Genomic DNA, 11,998 nt, shown 5'->3' on the forward strand with positions numbered 1-11,998 from the left:
ACAGAACGTTTATTACGCCATACGACTGTTCTATTTATACTCGCATTCAAGAGTCGACATACAACAGTCACCTGCTCACAGTATGGGTCTCGGTACGGTTCCTCCATAGTACTAGTACGGATCTCTTAGATAATGTTATGGTCGATAGTTGTGGGGAAATGTTGCCAATGTTCTTCCTTTAATTGAGGTAAAAATCTTAAAATTGTATTACTTATAAACTGCGTTATTTATTGTTTAGCTGAGTGACTTTGTGTTCCGCAGTTTGTTGAATTATTCCATGGAGGAAGGAATATTCGAACATCGCGTGTACATGGTGTACTGCACCAATATCGTGGAAAAATTTCTTTGAGACCTTTTGCTTTACTCTTTAGGCTAGCTTTTGGAAATGTTGCTTTCAAAAATCTTTGAAAAAAAGTTTTAAATCGTTTGTAATAAGCAGTCTGACGCGGATTCTGTTGATCATTAATGACTGCATGGTGAACATCGTGAAAACTTCACAAACTCCCCTCCTTCCTCCTTGGTCCAACAACAACATGAATAAGCAACATGATGACGAAAGAAATACTAACAACATTCCCAACCCAAGTCAGAGACTGTCTTGGGGCTTAGACATGCCAGGTGCCTAAAGGCTAGATTGAAATTAAATGAAATTGAAAATTATGTAATATTTTGGAACCCTTCCCAATTTGAGAAAAAAAGTGTAATAACCTGAACATGGTTAAATTAACCACATTTGTGTTATCATTCTTTTCAAGTTCAGGACGGCCTACAGTTGCTGAAAAGGTTCATCATGAAATTTATTGAGAATCCAGACTTGAGGGAATGGGTTAAAGAGAACCTGCGTCGGGAAGTATTTCAGAAAGTAAGTTTATTGCAAAGTAATTTGCAGTTTGAGTTACATGCTGTGAACCAGAGGTTCAAATGTTACCTTGATGTGGATAAACAGATTTTTTGTGATGAAGTATTTTTTGTTTCATTGCAGGCGCATGAGTTGGCTGTGCAGACAGGCTGTGAGATACTGGTCAAACTTCAGGACACAACTGATCACTGTGGCCAATACTACGCCACACGGACCCTTCATCTGCAGTATCAGGATGAGGGACTGTCCAAGCAACCCTGGGACGTCCAAGTTTCAGGGGTGACTGGTCTTCCTGAAGTGATGCTGGTGGAGAGAGGATGCCAGAGTGAGAGGCAGGACCTCCAAGAGAAGGTCAACTCTAAGATGGATGAGGAGTTGATGGATGGAAGTGGGATGGCAGCACCCAGGTTGCTAGAGGAGGATCCAAACCACAGTGGGTCCTTAGAAAGTAACAGAGGGAACAGTACTTGCTTCATAGACAGTCGCACTCAGAACAGTTTTGACGAGGGCACGGATGCTCCCCCGCACATTGTCAAAATGGAAAAGGATGATTCTTTTCAGACAGAGTTGCACTCGCTAATCCAGCCTGACAGTGACTCAAGAAGTGATGGAGTGTCACATGAAGGGGGTCATGTTGTTCTTGGAGAGAGTGAAACAGGAGAATGCCATGCATGTGGGTCCAACTTGTATCTTGATTGTGGAGGTAATGATGCTGCCGCCACAACCACACCCTCCTCCCAAATGGCTGCAACCTACCCAATTGGCTTCCCCATGAGGAAGCTGCAATCCTTGACAAACGCTGTGGATACTAGTATTCAGACCCCATTCCCAAGAAGACTGGTGCCTGGGTTTGAAGCTCAGAATCCACCCATCGCAGTGACTCGGAGTTCAAGCTCTGTCGATGTGGACAAACCGGCTTCAAAACCTTACCAGTGCGGGATTTGTAAGAAGACGTTTGGAAGCATACAGATTCTCAGTCGACACGCCCAGTTGAACCATGGACTGGACAGACGGATGATCTTCCTCTGCGATGTGTGCGGGCAGGGTTACAAGCTGGCGCAGCATTTACAACGCCACATGCGAATGCACCGAACCGTCATGCCTTACGTCTGCCCGGTCTGCAACAAGGGATTCTTCAATGGCACCAGCCTCACGAAGCACAAGAAGATCCATAATGAGCAACTGAATGAGAGACACCAGTGTCAGTCAGGTGAGGGGAGTGGAATCAGGACCCAAGACTTCAGCCTGTCTGAGATAACAACCAGTGGAAGACATTCAGAGGCAACACCAGAGAATCAGCCAACAGAAGACGCTGTAGATGAATCCCCTGGAGCAGCTACCCAATGTGGTCACTTTCCAGCAGATGTGGCATCACTCCTTCATGTAGGCCCAAGTACAACGAAACCAATCTTTCCCCAGAACACGGATATTCCAAACAAGGACCAATGTAACCCAAAACAGCCAAGCTCTGCAGAGGAACCATATCAGAACAAAGATGGAGAGTTACAAATTATGTCTTGGGAAGGTGCATGTATCTCCCAAGAGCCTGAAGTCTTCCATAGTATTACCCCGGTATCGTCAAGTCAGATTACTCAAGGAGGAAGTCGGCAATCCTTGCACGGGAGAAATGCGAGGCCATCCTCAAGTCCCTGCAGGTTAAACAGACATGTCTGCCACCTCTGCGGCAAGAGCTACAAGTACAACTTCACTTTGAAAGAACACCTTCTCACCCACGCCAGTGTCCCTCAATTTACCTGTAGGATCTGCGGGACACCTTTTACCCGTCAGCGTCAGTTAAGAGATCACATGTTCCATCACAGTGGCAAGTACCCATATCATTGTGAGCTGTGTGGTAAGGGGTTTATACGGCCGTCAATATTGAAGAAACATCAAACGCGTCGTCATCGGATGCTGCACAATGAGGCACAGTAACCACCATTGTCGTTGCTGCCAAAATTTACTGAACAGTCATTGAAAGTTTAGGCTGTATAGTGCGTTTTAGTAACAGGACAAAACGGTTGACTTCTAAACTGTGCAGGCTGCAGGAAAAATCCCTTTTAAAGTGATTTCTTTTCAATGAAGACTCATGTTTTTTCACCCACTTGACAAAAACAATTTAAATAGTCATGCTATCATCTGTTTCTCTTTTCTCTTTACATTCATTTCATATATTAGTGTACAACCTGCATTTTTGTACCTTCAAGTCTATATTTAGTGATATTGTTACATGTACGCTCATGCATTACAGAATTATTCATCATAAACATGGAGGAAAGGGGTTTTTGTACGGTTTTTTGATGTTCAGTAAAGGAACAACCAAATTGCATGTCTATCAGAATTTCAGAAAGCAACGTTGCTCATATCTGTAGGAAGGTTGCACTTGTTACTACAGGCTTCCGCTGTCCATTTGCCTTTAATGGTGGTCACATCTCGGCTTTGCCACCAGCTGATTTCACGTCCAGTCTGAAGAACCACATTTCTCAGCATAATGAGACAACTCCATTATGGTGTTCATAATTATATGCCCCATTTTCTTTGCTGAAATCTCAATTTCATTCATGATTATTTCTCAGATATCAAGTAGGCATTAGCACATTTGAATAATGGCTAGTCAAGACGAAATGCATTCACACTTGTAATACTTTATTACGGCAATTAACAAAACTTTAAGGGGAAGATTCTGAAAGGACGAAATTTATCATGCATGTGAATCATGCTAGAACCACAACCTGCAGCCATTTTGTATCTAGCATTTCATTTCCGGTGTCACGTTCAGCAGCGCAATGCAGGTTTATGTTACCTACACCTACCTGGTTTGGACATCGACGTAGCTTAAAACCTCTGTGAAAATACTCAGTTTTCTTGCAATGTGAATGCTGGAATATTTTTGGCTTCCTTGAATGTTCCTCTTCTGTATAACCTTAATTTAAGATTGCCCCCAGAAAGGGGGTTAACTGGACCTCAGGGTTAGTCTACACAAAGTTTGCACAACCTGCATGAGGGACGTCTTTAGTTCATGGGTCCACACTAGGTGTGTACATGTAAGTTTGATTTGCATTCTACAAACTTTCAGCACATTGCATGTATCTGCAGACATGTATGTACTTGTATTGCACTACTTAATGCTTACATGGGACAACAGCCATTCTTAATGACCACAATTTTATGTAGTATACAGTCAAAACTACAAGCACCATTTACTGTAACCCTTTTCTCCACATGTTCTCATTTTCATCAAGTACTTGCAAGATTACAAAGCTGTGAAAGATTAAAGTACATGTATCAATGAGTAGTTACCCCTGGAGTGCTTACAAATTCTTTTAATTTCAGCAAAATGTAACTTGGAGTACACTACACTATGACGTATTTATACACACATGGAAGACATGATGCACTTTTCTAAAGGGACGTGTGCCAAGGACATACCTTTAAATAGAAATTGGTTGTGTGTATTAAGCATGACCCCTACCAAATGCACATGATCCTGTGTGCAAGTTCCCACCATCGTGTGGGAATATGCCCCCTCTTGTTCCTGGTCAGAGCTGATATGCCCTTCTCCAGGGCAGCAGACAGATATTTGATATTGGGTTTTCAGAGACATTTGTGAATTACATGTACTTGAAGTAAATTATTAAATACATGTATATGCTTCAAAGCATGGGCACGACACAGTGGTTCAGACTTCCCAACTGCTCTGAAGCTTTGATAAGTTGACTTTTTTTCTACAAAGAAAAAATGAATGTGACGTTGGTTTGGAATAAAATAAACTCTCATCTCACAGTTGGATGCATTTGTTAAAGACGTTTATCATAAAGTTTTGGGAAATAACTTGGGGGAGATTTGCTTTTTAATTTACTTTATTCACGATGTTGACTTGGGAAAAGTGTCTTTCCAGTGCTGCAGATTTTACACCGAGCAACCATCTTGGTAAAATCTCCAAACATCACTCTTAATTATTCATAGGAATCTGACATCGCAGGCAAGAGATTATTTGAGTAAAAGGCCATGGAAACCTTTGTCCATTCTGTGGGAACATTTAAAATCGATTTTGAAGCTCATATCATCAACAAACTACACAGATATTTCAGTTCAATCAAAGCAGTAGCCAATGGACTATCCTGGCAAAAAAAGCCAAATGAAAGGCACCTAGTCTTATATTAATGTCAACTGTTTATATATATTTCTTGGAAATGTGTAACACGTTTTCCCAAATCCAAATGTTCTGGACTGGTTCATCCTCGTCCTTCATGTATCCATGGTGACACTATCAACACCAGCACCATCCATGCCACCAGATGAAGAGCTTGTTACTGTGACGCCCTCTGCTGGTTGCGGATTTTTGCCCGCTGCTATAATCTCGTTCACACGGCTAAGGACGCAATCGATGAGTTCAATTGTGTACAAGGAATTTTCCAAAACCTGCAGAGAACCAATCATTTGTCTCTCATAACTTGTCACAAGTATAGCAAGTTCCTCATCACACTTTATAAATGGTAATGAGTACCAACGAGTATGCGTCACAAATTATTGCATCTTGACTTCACATTCCAAAAATAAATTCACAAGTTTCTGGTGACCTGTAAAACACAAAACTGTCAAATATTTGAAAAGCTCTACTACAGGGAAATAAATTTCTCTAAACCAACAGACTAATTGCATTTTTATCCTTGAATATCTGGTCTTACATCAGTTCTTCAAACTGGGATTGGTAGAATTATGCCCAACAGTTTGTGCAACAGTGCTGCATACTCAACGGATTTAGTGGCAAACACGAAACATTGGTTGGAAGGTTGCAAAGATCTGATATGAGTTGTACCTTAACTTGTTCGTCCAGAGGCATTGGTGGGTACTCTTTCCCAGCAACCGTCAGTTTTCCTGTCAGATGCTTATTTGAAAGCCTCGCTAGAATTCAAAGAAACACTCTGATGTAGTTGGCAGTTGGTGACATTGCATGTATCTAGTTTGTTTTTGTTTCGATTTTTGAAGAAGTGATAGTTTAAAAAATTATACATGTAATAAAGTTTGAAACTACAAAAAAGAAGACAGCTAACAATTTGATACAGAGAGGAATTAGTTAAAATGTCTAATGTATCTGATATGCAGTTACGTGTACCAAGGGTGCCGCAAATATAAAAGGTTTAGCGACTGAAAAACAGATTTATCCAGTGAGATTTTTTCATACCCTCCTGTATTTCTTTCTTAGTGGAATCCACTTTCAGTCGGTAATGAGATAAAGACATGGACAGGCAGGTCTGAAGAGGATTTAGGTAACCCTCTTGGATCATCTCGATCCACAGCCAGATACCGATCAAATGCTCAGCCCCAGAATCCCGTAGCAGCAGGTATCGCAGGAAATTCAGAGATGCAATTTCTCTGTGTGTGGGTGAGAGAACACAGTAACATAGCCAACTCAGTCTGTGGGTAACAATGCATTTTGGCTACCGACCAAGTGCCAATTTACCATCACATAGACATCGTAGTACTTTAATTTTAATGAGGGTTCAAATTTTGATACCTACTGTCTTCATCTCTACTTTCTAAGTGATGCAGGAGATATCTGGGTGCTATATCTTTATGATAAAAGGCTCATCTGGCAAATCTAACAAGAACATGGCACTCTAAAGGGCAGATTTTCGGACTGACTGATGGTATCTTGATGGTATTCTCTACTCACTTGTCAGCACTGTGCAATAAGTCGGTCCGAATGCCGTGGTCAAGCCTGAAGACCATGCTACAAAGGTCTGCAAAACGACGCCCAATGAACCAGCTATTTTTTTCATCACACTGAAAATGAATCATCCATTCCTTTATTATCTTGACACTCTTTACAGCTCTGGGCAGTAACTTAGTCCAGTATCCCTTTGAAATGTTAAAATAAGAACTAGATGTTCACCTCTTCTTTGTTCTTTCCGTAAATATTGTTAAGTTTTGAAAATGAGATACTTTAAAAATCAGTGATCCACCTCAATATAAATGCCTCCTATATTGCCAGTGTAGCGGTGCTTCCATATTGTGCATGCTTCCAAGTTCCAATACAAACTTTACAATGAGACACGTAAACGAGTCACTTTGCAGTAGAATAAGCTTGATCAAAGAGCAGCAATCTCGTTAATGTCCCCGCTTGCTGAAAGAGACACGTAGTCTTCAAAATTTTCGGACACAAACCTGCAATGTGATATGGATGTATTCCTTGATTTGGCCGATAAGAATGCCCCTGGCACCTGGATGTCTTGTTGTGCTCAGCAGGGAACGCAGCATGTGATGACGTCCCTTCCAGTCAAAACGATTCATGTAGGGTACCACAATAGCCACAGACATCCTTCGCTGTTCAGCAATACAAGAAAAATCTTTGATCCATTTTGCGGCCAAGGTACTTTCCCGGCTTCTCAAGAGCATCAAATCTCATGATCTAGTGTTAGTCAGTTGCCAATCAATCAAATCGCTCACGTACCAGTAACTTAGATGAGCAATACACCATAATTTGTACCAAGCACTCTGACACCTGCAGATAGTTTCCTTTGATATCAATCACGCTTGAATTCAGGGATAGGTCATCCAGTCTGTCGACAAGTGACTTCAGGAGTTCCTGCATCAGAAATAAGAATATGCGTTGTTGTCTGCACATGGCCCCCTATCGGCGGCAGTCAACAGAGTCTATCTGCTGGGGTTGAGAGAATAAGCCTTTGGCAAATTAGATTTGAATAAAATCTGGTACACGGAGTTATCTGACCGTACATAAACATAACAATTGGAATTCCCCTGACTAAAGACACTGTTGCTATACCTCGTGATTTGGGGCAAGTTTTTTGCTTACCGACCACCATCTCTGAAATAGACTGGTTCCTTTGTGCTCTTTGAATCCATTTAAAACAGTGTATCGGTGCAAGGCATCTCTTGTGAAACTAAGCAAAACCTTGCCCCAAATCACAAGCTACAGCAACAATGTCTTTAGCGTGGAGGATTCAAATTGTTATGTTAACGTGAATCGAAAGAACTCAGTGTACCAGATGTTATTCAAATTTAACTCGCAAAAGGTTCATTGTCTAGGACCCTGTCAAACACCTATTAAGGCCTGAATGAACCAGTCAGATGAACCACAATGCATTTGGTTTCCAGGTGCCTAGCTCTCTCTTGCGGTTGTGCACAAACCTGATAGACCTGAATAAGAACATCCAATCTACAAAATGAATCACATCAGTAGATCAGTGTATAGGGTATCAATGGGGATAACCTAACATGAAGAGCTTGTGGGATCCTTCAAATGAAATATCTTTGCAAAAAAGCAGAAACAACAGAGGATAACAAAGGTTAAAAGTCTGTTACTTACCAAACCTTTACAGAGGATTGGCTCTTCGGTTCGTCTTAACATGGCCTCAATATAAGGCATCATTATCTGCATCATGTAGACAGCACTGGAGAATAAAAACAAATCAACAATTTATCGAGAGCAGAGATTGCTGTAGAGCTTTCACAGACGACTACACTTTCTTCAGCGCACCTGTATACGGATGGCATGCGGTTGGTTTGGTAACCCTCTACTAGGACCATGTAGGAGAAGCAACTCAGCCCCAGGACAGGGAGGGTCTCGTCTTTAACCTCCTCTCCTTGCTCCTTCAGGGCGTTCCTCTTGAGCTTTTCGCTAAGCGTGTCCAGATTGACTGGGTGTTGGCTGGCATACAGCAGCAAATAGCTGAAGCTGCAGCCCATCAAGTCAAGATACAGCTGCAGAAGATCACACAAAGTTACTGATGCTGCTCAGATCTTGCATTTCTTTAACAAGAATATTCACAGGTATTTGCAAAAGTGTCATTGCTAAAATTAATGTGCTTTATAATAAGAATAATAACAATATTAATAGGTTTTTAAATGGCACTTCCAACTTCAGAAACCTGACAACTCTTCAGCATCATTAATGATAATATGAACCGCCTGCTTAAAAGTGTAGATACGGTTAACAAGTCAATCAAATGTGTTTTGAGTTGGTCTGTTTGTTGATTTTTTTTTACTGTTTAATTGACAAGAATGAGCTATTCTGGGCCAAGCATACCAAGACCTCTCTGATACCCCAGGGAAAAATAATTCTTTGACGGGCTTCAAACACACAACCTCCAGTTTGCCAGCTCAGACATATTGACCAATCGGATTTCTAGAAAATCATTTTTGGGAATAGTTCATCAGACTTGAGGATTACCCTCCAGGGAACTCACCATACACTGCTCGGCAGCCTTCTTACTCAGTGAGAACTCCTCTTGTCTGGGAATGACTCGCTGTCTGGCCTCCTCACTGATGCCTAGCTCCTCCATCTCAGCCGCTTCTTCATCTGCATCATCCTGATATTTGAACTCGATCGCAATCAGGGGATGGTCGAGAATATTTAACACGCTGTAGGCAACAAAAAAGCACTCAACCTTGTAAACGTACGTCCATTCAAAAAAGTCACGTTGTGCAGTTTTATTGTAACATTCATAACAGGCACAGGTCACAAGGATGATAAATCTTCACTTACAATTTCATTATCTCTGTTCTTGTAGCTTCAATTTCTTTAATTTCCTGCAACAGAATGATTCAGCATTGTTGATTAGAGAGTCAAATCACAGAGGCAATTGAGAAATGAGCGGATAGTGTTATATACACCAGTCTTTTGAAGCTTCACCTACTTTGGGGGTGTGGCTCAGCTGCTTCGTCACCAGCGCAGCCTCAATGTCACGTACCATCGGCACCAAGAATTCCAGCAGAACCAGTGTGGTGGTCTCCATCTTGGAATAGTCAGCATCCTGGCCGATCAGCCGACGCTCCATAGCCCCCATACCATTGACGCTGGGTACACTCAGCCGTTCCATGTGTGAATACAGGTTGGTCAGGAGTTGATTGTAGTAGAGAGGTTTGGCAAGGCCTAGACGTCGGATGACTGAGAAATCATCAAGGAAATTCATCACTCTGAATATTCAATTTGGAAATGAATATTCAAATATTTGATAATTGATAGAATATCCAAATACTTGAATAATTGACACTGCCCCTACCTGTCCATTACCAGCTACACCAGAACTGGTTATTTGCCGAATTTTCTTAGCAAACAAATATGCTGACCAGAATTTCCTGCTAAGCAGGAACTGGGTCCTGGTATGAAGGCATGTATATGCGTACCTGTTTGAAGTGGTTCAAGGAGGTCATTGTGAACCAGGCTGTCTAGAAATCGATCCAGCTGCTCGAGGATGCCAATAAACATCTCCTTAGGATTTCCAAGCTGAAAGCGAAAATCATACACCTAACAGTAAGATGTCTTTGGAGCTTGATCCAAAAAATCCCTACAATGAATTTCTGATATTCCTCATATGTGGAAAGAGTTGAATTCAAACCATTCATTGGGGCTTATCCAAGCGCTAGCCCAGTGCATCTGAAACATTCCAAGCACAAGTGTGTCAGTGTGATGTCACTGATGGGAGATAAACTTTCTGCTCACCTCAGCCAGTCGGAGAACAATCTGGACGCAGTCATTGTAGATCTCTTCATTCTTCTCCTTATGTGAGAGGTGAGGACCAAGGATGGGTAGTAAGTCCCAAGCTATGTACTCCACCAAACCCTACGGGATATCAAGATAGATTACTTTATTCACAGACACAATGACATATCACTTGTCTTTTGACAATTTGAGAGAGAACTGACTTCACTAACTTTCATGCGTATTTTTTTCCGTTAGTTTACAGCTGGTGGAAATGGTTAAAGAGATGAAAAGGGTTCTATGTTTGAGTCTGATCTCCACAAGTTTTGAGTGTAATAAACGCAAAGTTAAGGGGTGCATTATACGTGTATTTGGGGTAAATCAGCAAAATAAAATGGGTTCAGTAAGGGAGAACAGAGAAAGCACCATTTATAATACTTGAAAACTCTGAACGGGTGGAGACCAAACACGGAAGTCTTCCTTCAGTAAATCCCTTGGTTAATAAGGATGGTTGGAAGTGAGAAATCAAGACCAGTTCCACCTTGTACTGCCCATCACTGACAACATCTCTGAGTTGCTTGGATCCAGCTTTCACGCTCCCTTTGATTGTTGAAAGAAGCCCGTAGACCTCATCATGACTGCTCTTCAGGGACTGCGCACTCCGCCCACTCTGAAATGGTACACATGAAACAGTGTTTGTGTTACACAAAGACGGAAAATGCCACAGGCATTTTCTGACCTACATTTACATATGCTTTAACGTCATGATCATGAAGCATAACAGAATTAGCTTTAATACTGATTTCAGTTCGGCCTATATTGTGGGTGCGTATATCATGTTCCTCCATGCAGACAGAATGCATGGAGGAAAGAATTTTTCAGAAAGAGTTCCATTAATTACAACACTAATTTTCCCTTAAATCATTTTTAGCAGCAGCATTAGAAAGTAATATTAATAACATCTCCTAAAAGGCTAAACTTGAGCTGGGGAAATTGCCAATCATTTATTTAGAAAACACTTTTTTTTTCAGGCAAGTCTCTGTAGTCTAGTTTGCGCAAAGGGGTATCAAGTGTAAGTGTTGTCCGTAGGCCTACATGTACATGTATATCATGGAACTGTCGGTAAGTTGAGGCCTACTTAACACGCTTAGGGCCTAACGCGTCTGCAAACTGTTAACCAACAAAATATTTTCCGTAAATTTCTCTTGATCCTACCGTAGTCGATGCCCATTTTAGACACTGTTTCTGATCGTTTTAAAACTTACAAAAGGCTGGAAAGACTTCCTCAAATTGACGGCCATTGCACTGTTATTGTTAAGTGATTATTTGGTAACGGCGCGGCGTACGAGGTAGGGGAAGACCCGTTTGCTGTGGTATACACGCGGTTGTGTTGCGGCTTGGTTTAGCACTCTATTGTACGGGAAGTGGCTGCAGCCGCTAGCTGCACAAGTGTTACCTGCAGCGGCCACAGCCACAAATTTCGGACGCCGCGCAGCTAGCCACTTAAGATCAACAAAGCGAATAATGAGAGCGCCCTCTTAGGGAAAGATCAAGAGCTAGACTTGGTAATGTCACAAATATTTGTTGAAATAAATTCAAAATTTACATATAAAACGAACAATAACATTTTCTGATGTGGGCACAAAACTATTTTTGTCAGTTAATTTCTTGATAGCTACAAACGATGGACTGTACCT

General features: G+C 41.5%; 2 protein-coding genes across 3 annotated transcripts; one reads left to right on the forward strand and one right to left on the reverse strand.

Annotated features, from left to right (window-relative positions):
• Positions 1-69: 69 nt before the first annotated feature.
• LOC110976351 (uncharacterized) lies at positions 70-4,155 on the forward strand. 2 transcript variants are annotated; one of them, XM_022229537.2, is made up of 3 exons: positions 70-187; positions 756-862; positions 983-4,155. In XM_022229537.2, exons 2-3 carry the CDS (start codon positions 791-793, stop codon positions 2,789-2,791), a joined length of 1,881 nt encoding a protein of 626 aa, XP_022085229.2. In that variant the 5' UTR covers positions 70-187; positions 756-790; the 3' UTR covers positions 2,792-4,155. The 2 variants fall into 2 exon arrangements, with proteins under 2 accessions (XP_022085229.2, XP_022085230.2); XM_022229538.2 differs by having other exon boundaries at positions 77-187; positions 761-862.
• On the reverse strand, positions 3,482-11,707 carry LOC110976350 (glomulin-like). The gene is made up of 15 exons (XM_022229535.2): positions 11,567-11,707; positions 10,843-10,971; positions 10,323-10,442; positions 10,007-10,106; positions 9,517-9,767; positions 9,366-9,409; positions 9,067-9,241; positions 8,358-8,581; positions 8,187-8,271; positions 7,311-7,445; positions 7,025-7,183; positions 6,534-6,643; positions 6,042-6,232; positions 5,676-5,761; positions 3,482-5,278 (listed from the first exon to the last, which is right to left on the reverse strand). Exons 1-15 carry the CDS (start codon positions 11,600-11,602, stop codon positions 5,105-5,107), a joined length of 2,019 nt encoding a protein of 672 aa, XP_022085227.2. The 5' UTR covers positions 11,603-11,707; the 3' UTR covers positions 3,482-5,104.
• Positions 11,708-11,998: the final 291 nt, after the last annotated feature.

This window comes from Acanthaster planci, linkage group LG11 (genome assembly GCF_054643075.1).
Source record: "Acanthaster planci isolate LZ-2023a linkage group LG11, COTS_SCS, whole genome shotgun sequence".
NCBI lineage: Eukaryota > Metazoa > Echinodermata > Asteroidea > Valvatida > Acanthasteridae > Acanthaster > Acanthaster planci.